At 32.2% G+C, this 9,872-nt stretch overlaps 1 protein-coding gene across 3 annotated transcripts; it reads left to right on the top strand.

The window, feature by feature from the left end:
- Positions 1–1,225: 1,225 nt before the first annotated feature.
- Positions 1,226–7,871, top strand: LOC119688759 (beta-1,4-glucuronyltransferase 1-like). 3 transcript variants are annotated; one of them, XM_038103427.1, is made up of 6 exons: positions 1,226–1,307; positions 3,727–4,040; positions 4,105–4,532; positions 4,587–5,012; positions 5,070–5,379; positions 7,422–7,871. In XM_038103427.1, exons 2-6 carry the CDS (start codon positions 3,810–3,812, stop codon positions 7,623–7,625), a joined length of 1,599 nt encoding a protein of 532 aa, XP_037959355.1. In that variant the 5' UTR covers positions 1,226–1,307; positions 3,727–3,809; the 3' UTR covers positions 7,626–7,871. The 3 variants fall into 3 exon arrangements, with proteins under 3 accessions (XP_037959355.1, XP_037959356.1, XP_037959354.1); XM_038103428.1 differs by lacking the exon at positions 1,226–1,307 and adding an exon at positions 1,410–2,145; XM_038103426.1 differs by lacking the exon at positions 1,226–1,307 and adding an exon at positions 1,410–2,249.
- Positions 7,872–9,872: the final 2,001 nt, after the last annotated feature.

Below are 9,872 nucleotides of genomic sequence, written 5' to 3'. Positions count from 1 at the left end.
TGGCCTTGGGATGATTCTAGGAAAGCGAATAATGCGCTCTTATGCGAAAAGGTTGTTGGTACGAAGTGCTGCACGCATCACTTAATGGCTTTATATAGCTGTCATTAGACCTATACTGGTATGATGGATAGCTCTTGACAAATCTTTGTATTGTTTGGTACTTAAGAGGCGTCAGCGAAGAGCTACACACTGTATCAGTATGGCTTTATGCACCACACGATTCATTGCACTAGACCTAACGCTTCATTTACTGTCACTAGATATTAGTAGTAAATAAATAGCAGCTTCATCTGCTTTTAGACTCAAAGCTACCTCACAATGAAGAGCAAGTGATTACGAACAAACCTCCATTCCCAATATTTTCAATTTTATTTCTAACAACACCGACTACATCTTTCCTATTCTCAATTTCGATAGAAAATTCAATGTCGAATTTCTATTTAGATTTATGGACGTGAGGTTGTCACTCTTTAGGTGAAGTAGTGGAGTTTTCTCAGAGGAACTGAATAAATCTTTCTACTTCCGGATGATTGTGGTATTTTTCAAGCGGAAGTGATCGCCATTAGGGAAGCTATAGCTTCTTTGAATGTGGATGATAAATTTGGCACTAATATATAATTACTATCAGACAGTCAAACTGCTTTAAACTCCTTGAGTTTAGTCCAATTTACATCTAGGACAGTTTTTGACTGCTACACATCTCTAAATGAAATGTTGATGTAGCTCAATATTTCTCTTACCTAGGTCCCCGGTCATAGGGATATTTTCGACAATTGCAGAGCAAACGAGCTAGCAAGAAAGAGTGCTTCAGGACCTCACTCGGAAGACCTAAGTAATCTGTGGATATCTTTAACATCATGCAAATTGTTAGTGAGTTCTTTCTGTCTTTCTATGACATTTTTAATACAAGATGGAAAGACTCAACGATATGCAGGCGTCTGTATGCAATCTAGTCAGTTTCCATTAAACGGAAATCCAATATTCTCATTGAGATGCCCTGTAGAGATGAGAGTGCCTCTGTCGAAAATGAAATTAAGATTTTTGGAAAATTAAGGTGTGTCTGAACATAATATATAAAACCGGCATCGTTAATTTGATCTTTTTGAAATGAGATTGTATTATTCAATGAAATTCAAATTGTTCTATCTTTGCAATAAACTTCATTTAAAATTATTATGATATATTGCGAACAAATTTAAAATTTGTGTGATAGATCCTACTATTACTAATTTATCGTCGACAGATTTGATACGTTAATTTCAAAATAAAATATTTCACGTAGATATTCATAATATACTTCATATTTGGTAAGTATATGTATCTAAAATTTATTTCTTAATTATATTAGCAATACATTTATTTTTAATTTTGGAATGACTTTATTCATTCAAAGTGAAATTATAAGTATAAAAAAAATTAAATAATTTCCAGCGTAGGCACAATGCATAGCTCGCTGTACGCGATTTCGCACTTGAATTGCACAGCTGTCACGGTGACAGCTGTGAATTCGCAATATTTATGTTTAGATGATATCAAGATTTTATTGTTTTATTAAAAGCTATTCTCTGATTTCAAGTATATCTTAAAGCGAATAGTTTCTTAAAGTACCTGATATTAAAAAGGAGTGGAACGAAGGAATTTAAGTGTCACGCATTGGTTCTGCGCTGTTGTTGATATACGATGTAATTTTTTACATAAAGAGGTGCGCGATAAACTGACTGAGTATTTAAAAGAGCAGACAAGCAACAACAAAATAATTGGAAATCCTTTTTTGGTTCCGGAGTTAATAGTAAAAGCCGACTATGAGGTATATAATGTTGTTAGAAGTGAATAAACATTTCATGAATGGATGAAAAAACTTGAAAATGCCGGAAGTCATATGTAACCAGATGAGGTGACAGGTAGCGGGAACATTGAGTGAAAATATGAAGTGGGGCGTGCCAGCTAAAAGAGATTGGTGAATTGCTACTAGTATAGTATCTTCAGCACCGGTTCCGCCTTTTCAACAAAAACAAATATAGTTTGTCCGAGGTTAATCTGCCAACAAGCAAAAATCTTGCACCAAAGTCTTATCAAAATGTTGACTGAAACTGCTTTTAAAGGATGAAAACAACAATTGTAATAAGGCCAGCAAGGTAAAGGAAGGTAAATTTAGATTGAAAAGGAAATTTGCTGTTATTGCTTCAACGATTGAAAAACATCATCATGATGCTCTCAGTGCATATAGCCGAATGGTGCTATTACCAAAGGTAGACAAATGTAAAGTAATTATTACGTTTTAACCGCTGTATGTAGTACATTGAAAGCTAGTGCAAGTGCAAAAATACGTCAAACGCCAATTGTTCTACGCCATTTCACATTAACTATAACCAGTTTCTTTCTATGTCACTGTTGTTGTTGTTGTGGTAACCCGCTGAGATCTTCTTGTAAAGTTTCTTTAGGGGGTAATAAGCAATAAAACAATTATAAAAGAAAAACGTGGATAATTTTATCCATTATAGTTCATGTATATGAACTATACATTTTGTTAATGGATTCTGGATTACCCTCTTAGAACTTCGACTTAGAACTATTGTCCATCGCGTGTAATGAAAATGTTAACATTTATTTTTTAATATTGTATTTGAACTTCAATCGTGTGTATTGTTTCAAAATTTTTCTCAACTGTTATAATAGAATATAATTAAAATACTAAAGCGAAAAGTAAAAAACACAAATATTTTCCCTGTTCAATTGAATATAAAAAGTTTATAATAAAATTTTATAGACTGATAAATTCATTAAAAATTTCTTACGTCATGTTGTTGTTGTGATTTGGGTTAGTGCTATTGCGCACTTTTACTCTTTTGTGGCTGGTGGGCTTATTTCTGCCCCACACTAAGCTTTAACTATACTAGAATTATTATCATTTATTTATCTTTTAACTGATGACGGACCGTAGATCAGCATATCTTCCGGTGCGTCTTGAGATGGACTTAAGGTTTGTAAGGGCGGGGTTGCTCAACGTATCAACTTTTGTGAATAATTCTAGGGCTCTGTCCTTGATATATTTTTTCACTGAGTCGATTCTTAGATCTCTATGCATGTCTCTTGTTCTAATATGCCAAGAAATCCTAATTAGGCTTCTTAAAGCCAGATTTTGTGCTATCTGTAATTGCTTTATGGCAGTATTTGAGGCTTTGCTGTATGTTACACATTTGTACAGCAGTGCAGCAGGGCCTAATTATTTGAGTATATAATAACTTTCTATTTTTAAGGGTGAAGCGATTATTATTAAACAGCGGCTTAAGGAGATGTAGAGTTTTAGAGCAACTATTCCGTTTGCATTTCATATGTTTATACCAATTAAGCTGTTTGTCAAAAGTGACTCTTAGATATTTTATGCTTTCCTCCCACCGTATCTCCGTGCTACTGCCGCTCACTCCTAGAGGATGCTGCCTTCTCTTTCGTGTTATGAATATAGCCTTGGTTTTGTCGTTATTAATTTTAATTTTTCGATTTCTGGAAGTATTCCACCATGAGGTCTATATTTCTCTGTAAGGTGTTGCTTATATTTCTGGCATCCCGGTCAGAATAAAACAAGCACGTGTCGCCTGCGTAAAGCGCCATTGACAAGGGGCTTAAGGTGGAGATGTCCTCATATGCTTTCAAAATTTAATGTGGCACTATTGATTAACCTGTCAAAAATCTTTTCTTATTTTAAATTATTTCAATAATTTTTTTCAGATATTTCTTACAAGCAGATAGAATTTTCTTACAAGCAGATAGAATTCAAAATATAATTGATAGAGTTAAATACTGTACTAAAGATGGCTTTCACGCTAATGGGTCTAAAAATATGCAATCACTGCAGCTACCTGTTGCATTGTATAATTTTGTTCAACGTAGTTCTTATATTCTGGATTGGTAGATACTTGTTGTCTGGAGGCAGAAACACTTTTACTTCTGGCTCCGAATTCATCTTGCAAGAGCAACAACTGAATATGCAACAGCAACGTATTTTAAGTGATATTAATATTCAAGATTCGCTAAACGAACATGTAAGCACATAAGAGTTTTTCAAGAGTTTAAATGCTATTATTTATGAATTTACTTTATTTACAGGAGCCACCAATTTCAGTTGATAAGGCACCAGTTGTTCAATTAAAATCACTATTAATTGATATTAATCGGTTTAAAGATCCGTCTGCCGCATCAGTAATGCAGTTACGTAAAATTGCAGAATCCGCAGAGCTTAATCCAAATTTAGGCGACCCTGCAAATATGATAAATACAATAGCTACTGAATCTATCTCCAAAACTGATGAAAACATTGTGATAGGCGATGAAAAAGGTTTTGGCAATCGATTGCGCTCCTTACTTAACTGCTATGATCGCCCTTACAAACCTGAAATCTTGCAGCGCGGTGATTTTTGGGTGTTACAAAACTATGTACGTGCCGATCATGGCGAACTGAAGTGCCATGAATCTATTACTTATACGACGCATGCGGACTATACGTTTTTGGATAGTCTAATACCATTGCTAGAAAGGTGGATGTTAATTACTGCATAAAATCTTATTTATTATTTTATTTTCCTTTACAGATGGAAGGCACCTGTCAGTATAGCTTTGTATGCTCCGGGTAATGATTTTCAACCAACACTCGATTCCATTAGATATTTACGAGACTGTCTACCCGAGAGTAATCTTGTTCGCATGTATGCCACATTTCACATATATTTCAATACAAAACATATCCCAGAAATTGTTCCCATGCATCAGGATATTTTAAAAGTAGGCCATAACTGTAAGAAGCGGGCAACCTTTGGAGCTATGGTAGATCGCTTGTATAGAATTCAAAAGCAACTTTTCTATCCTATTAACGTGGGCCGCAATATCGCACGTGATGCTGCACTTACTCATTTCATACTCGCTTCTGATATGGAAATGTATCCAAGCATGGTTCTAGTGAACAAATTTTTAAAAATGATTGCACGAAATGAAACGTATTTACAACGCACAGCTCCCAGGTATGTACTAAAGTTTATAAAATCCATATTTGTTTGATAATTAATTTTACACGACAGAGTCTTTCCGCTTCCAATTTTTAAAGTCGAAACGAATTCAGCAGTGCCGCGGAATAAAACTGAACTGCAGGAAATGCTGCGTACTAGTAAGGCGATTCCCTTTCAGGAATCCGGCGGCGCTAGTTGCCACCGCATGCCAAAATCAAAAGAATGGATGGTTGCAAACGAAACAGAGGAACTGAACGTCTTCTATATTGGGAAACGTATCAATTACTTCGTAAACTGGGAACCGGTCCATATAGGTACTCATGCTGATCCACATTACGATGAACGAATCAGTTGGGAGGGAAAATGTGATAAAGTTACACAGGTGCGTTGAAAAAATTTAAATATGCGTAAATTTGGACAACTTCTTGCTAGTATGAATGCGCTTTTAGGTTTTATTTAGTGGAACAAGAATATAACACTATTTTTTCGAATAAATTTTTTATCAATAAAATTTGAAGTCTCTTAACAAATAGGAATGTGACGCCTCTCTGCATACAAGACTTTTTTTTTTGCTTTCAGTGGGATGCTTAGGAATGTGCCAAGAGAGTGAACACACTAGAAAATAGTTTTTGTCGAAGTCTTTATCTTAGTCTTTACTTAAACATTCCTAAATTAGTTATTATTGATGACGTGCTTATTTATCTACCAAAGCAGTTAAACAGATCATTTGAGAAAAAATAAGATTTTTGTGTTAATGAAAAGAAATTTGATTAAAGTTTTTGTTTGGTCGAATTTGAAGTAAAGTTTAAGATAAGTGTTTAGCGCTCTATTTTTGTAGTAGTGTCCGCTTAATTGTTATCCACTCCATACTACCCGCGTAATTCAAATATACCTACACTATTAACACCGAAGTACGAAAAAATCATTGAATGTTTGACATTTTTAAACTTGGACTGATAAAATAAGGAATGACTTTTTGAAAAGATAGGCACGCGTACTTGTTTAGTTCAGAAGCCTAATTTTCTTACTATAGGGTATTACTTTTTTGTTCATTTAAATACAATCAAACTTCCATAACTCGAAGTACCATTTTGCAAAGAAAAAGTTCGACTTATGTAGACATCGAAAAAAGAAATAATCAAAAATTAGGGTTTGGGATTTTAATTTTTTTTCTTATTTTCTTTTACTGAAAATTTCAATTCCTTATAATTTATTTAAAACCTTATAGTGATCATCAGTTGTAGTATCATTCGTTTGTAAAAAAAAAATTCAAGAATTTTGAAAGAGTCTTCTACTTCATTCTTGGTAGGCTGATGAACAATTTCGCCCACCGAACCCTCATTATCACTTCTCGTTGCGCTTAGAATCGGGTCCACTAATTCAGAGCAATAATGCCCAATAATATCGTCATCTGTAGGAAAGCTTGATATACACATTTCATTGTCAAACTCAATATAAACGTTAAGAGTAGTAGTTAAGAGTAGTAATTTTATTTACTTTACTTTACTTTACTTTTACTTTTATTTTATTTTACTTCAATTCACGGTCTTCATCAATGTTATTCGAGAAATCTAAAGGAATATGTCGTCTTGTTGGTCCCATGTAGAAAATTGACCAAATCTAGTTTTTTATAGCAGTGCTCTATCGTTTGACTACTTACAGCAATATACCCTGCTTTTTGTTTGCTTCTATACGCTTTAGTGCTTCCTTTACGATTCCGTTGCGATAGGCACATTTTAAATTTTGAATAACTCCCTAATCAAGCGGTTGCAATTTAGAGGTTATATTCGACGGACGAAATGCCAATTCTATGCATTTGCACAAATGTCAGCGACTGGCATTTGCACAAAGAAGCAGCATAGGAAAGAAAAAATTAAACATTTGGTTTGGAAGAAGGGACTTCTCCTAACACCAAATCGGATTTATACTTAAAAAAAAATTCGACTTATAGAATGCACTTTCCCCATATTCCTATTGGCACGTGACAATATTTTTATTCGAGTTATAGAAGTGCGAGTTATGGAAGTTTGACTGTATATACACATATATGTAATACGATAGCTTAGTTGATCATCGACTGCTTGTCTACCTAAATAAAGCATCGACTGCTTCTTCTCATTACGAGTGTGTTATCTCTTATTTTTTTTATAATGCTCGATTTTATATGCGTAAAAATGTAAATAGTGAAGTGAACAGAAAGGATATATGGTATATATTTTTTTTTAATTAAATCGTATTAATTCATTTTAGTTTAATATTGAAAATGAATAATTAAAAGATAAATAAATTTGGGTTATTTTCATCAAATCAGATTTACTTACTTTAGTAACTGATGTTAAGAACTTTGTTTTTGTTGTTTTTTCTTTTTGTTTTTTGTTTTAACAATACTTATAATCAAATTAAATAATTTCTTTTTAATTTCAGGCGTATGCACTTTGCGCTCTCGACTATGAGTTCCACATACTAGACAATGCATTTCTTGTGCATAAGCCGGGCACCAAAATATATGAAAGCGAATATAATCGTGGTTGGCTGATGCGCAAAACAAACAAAATAATCCGCACTATAATATACCCGGAATTGAAGGTTTTGTATGGCACAAGACCGGGCTGCGCCATTCACACTTAATATAGCGAATAGCGACATAGCGAGTTGGAAGACTATAACTTTTAGCCTTCAAATCGAAATGTTATGAAAATGTACTGAGCAAACTGAATGTTTTGAATTTTGTTAAAATCGTTATTGTTATATTTAATTTAATCTATAGATTTTAAGTCCAGCTTAATTTGCCAGCTACTTGGACGGACAGACGGTCAAGCTTTAAAATTTTATTATTTTACAGCTCCATTAATTTTTTTTTAAATTTAGAACAATTAATCAAATTAATTAAAATATTTTTTATGAATTAAATATGAAATATATACGATATATAAATATACAGGCAATTAAATATAAAATACATATTTAATAGCCAGTTATTAAATATTTTTCATTTGATTTTATTCTAATGTAGTTGTTATAATGACAATTTAAAGACGTTCGTTTAAAAAATATGGAAAAAATAGTTAACATATAATAAATTCTAATATGTTTAAAATTTCTTAAGAATGAGGTATAATTTGTATATTAAATGAAACAATCATTTGCAATCTACTAGACTAGATAATCCAGTTGTAGGAATTTAAATTCATATAGTAACATAATTGGTTGAAAAGCAAAATTGAAAGACTGAAGACAATTAAAAGACAAACTTAAGTGAAACATTTCAAAAAGCAAAACCAAAGACTTAAACAATAAAATTGAAATTTATTAAATATTTATAAACATTTTTGTATAATTATAATTATTTAAGTATAAATTAGTTGCTTTAAATATATATTTTGACATTTTACTATAAATTTTTTAAATCAAGACTTTTAATTGAATTACACAGTCTTGTGTTTTATTACAACTTATTTGAAATTATGAGATCAAAATTGTTAACGGAAGTATTTAAGTTAAAGAGCATTGTAATTATAAACTGTGGATCATTAAGATAATATATTAAAAGAAATATGTTTCGTCTGATCTGGTTATTTGCTTAGTTTTAGTTAAATGAGAATGACACCTTTTTTGTTTTTGTTGTGCTCTCTTTAGGCTTGGATTTGTACTCCACTTCCAAGTATTTTGCGCTTCTTGAAAGACAGATGTAAATTCTTGTACTAGAAATAAACTCTGTACAATGAACTTGTATAATTCTCTAGACCCGTCTCATTGAAGTGGCTAGATGAGGTGTTTTTGCATTGACTCAGATTGACATCGATTTTAATCTCACCCAAAACAAACACATAAACTGATAAACAGAGATACTACTTGTATTATAATGATGTCGGAAGAGAGTCCACAAAATCATATTTTTCCAGCAATTTACAAGGGTACAAGAGAAGAGAATGACCACGCAGAAAGTGAATAAATGGAGTGAACAACGTCTAAGGAGAAATTCGTAACTTAGAAAAAAAGGAAATTGTAATGATAAAAGTGAAAAAACATAAGAGATTTGAGTCGAACTGTCGAACTGCGTCGATTTAATTTATTAATTATTAGCTATCAATGGCCTGTGGAGAAAATGGATATCAGCTGAAGGCCTGCAGTCTTCTATAGAAAACTTGGTATTATTAAAAAAAATTATCTCTATTTCAGACTCTGTTTGAAGAATATTTTTAACATAAATAATAAGTTTATCTGAGCTATTATTTGAAGATAATGACAACCCATGTTATAGGAGAACTGTCAACTAAGTAATAGATTACTCAATAAAGCATAAGGGGAAAAATTTATAGCTTTCGTAATTCATATATAAGAATCATTAAATCAAGACTACTTTCTCAGTTCTTATTATATTTATATTACTATACCTATAATACATATTTGTTCGAGCGGAAAAGCTTTATGAGGTGGTGAGGTTTTATTCTTGATCAATTTAAAATAAGTGGTGATCTAAATAATTGACAAAAAGAGATGTCTACATAATTTTATCAGAAATGTGTAAAATATATAATTCGTCAAATAAGAGGCTCTAGAATAGAGCCTAATCTAATCTAATCTAATCTAATACTACGCAAATCTAGATGGGATACTAAAATAGTATATGATTAAATTTATAAATTCTACTTAATTTTTTTTACTGATTCTACTGATTTTTAAGAACTCCTGATATTACAGTTTTATATATTCGATTACATTATTTTACAATAATATGGTATTGGAAACTCATCCATATAATGCTTAGAGTGATAGATTTGGATAGTATTATAGATATGTTATGGTGGTTCATAAAGTTGGGCCTAGCAAAGAGAATCGCTTTTTGTTAATGTATATAATGCGGTTATTGTTGGT

The sequence above is a fragment of the Teleopsis dalmanni genome, chromosome X (assembly GCF_002237135.1).
Source record: "Teleopsis dalmanni isolate 2A chromosome X, ASM223713v2, whole genome shotgun sequence".
Lineage (NCBI taxonomy): Eukaryota > Metazoa > Arthropoda > Insecta > Diptera > Diopsidae > Teleopsis > Teleopsis dalmanni.
Note: the sequence above shows the minus strand (reverse complement) of the source record. Positions and strands in the feature narration are given on the sequence as shown.

Excerpts from the sequence above, each read along its gene's own strand:
- LOC119688759 (XM_038103427.1), top strand. The coding sequence starts at position 3,810 with ATGGCTTTCACGCTAATGGGTCTAAAAATATGCAATCACTGCAGCTAC. Across the intron at positions 4,041-4,104 it reads AAGATTCGCTAAACGAACAT|GAGCCACCAATTTCAGTTGA; the intron begins GTAAGCACATAA and ends CTTTATTTACAG. Across the intron at positions 5,380-7,421 it reads AATGTGATAAAGTTACACAG|GCGTATGCACTTTGCGCTCT; the intron begins GTGCGTTGAAAA and ends TTTTAATTTCAG.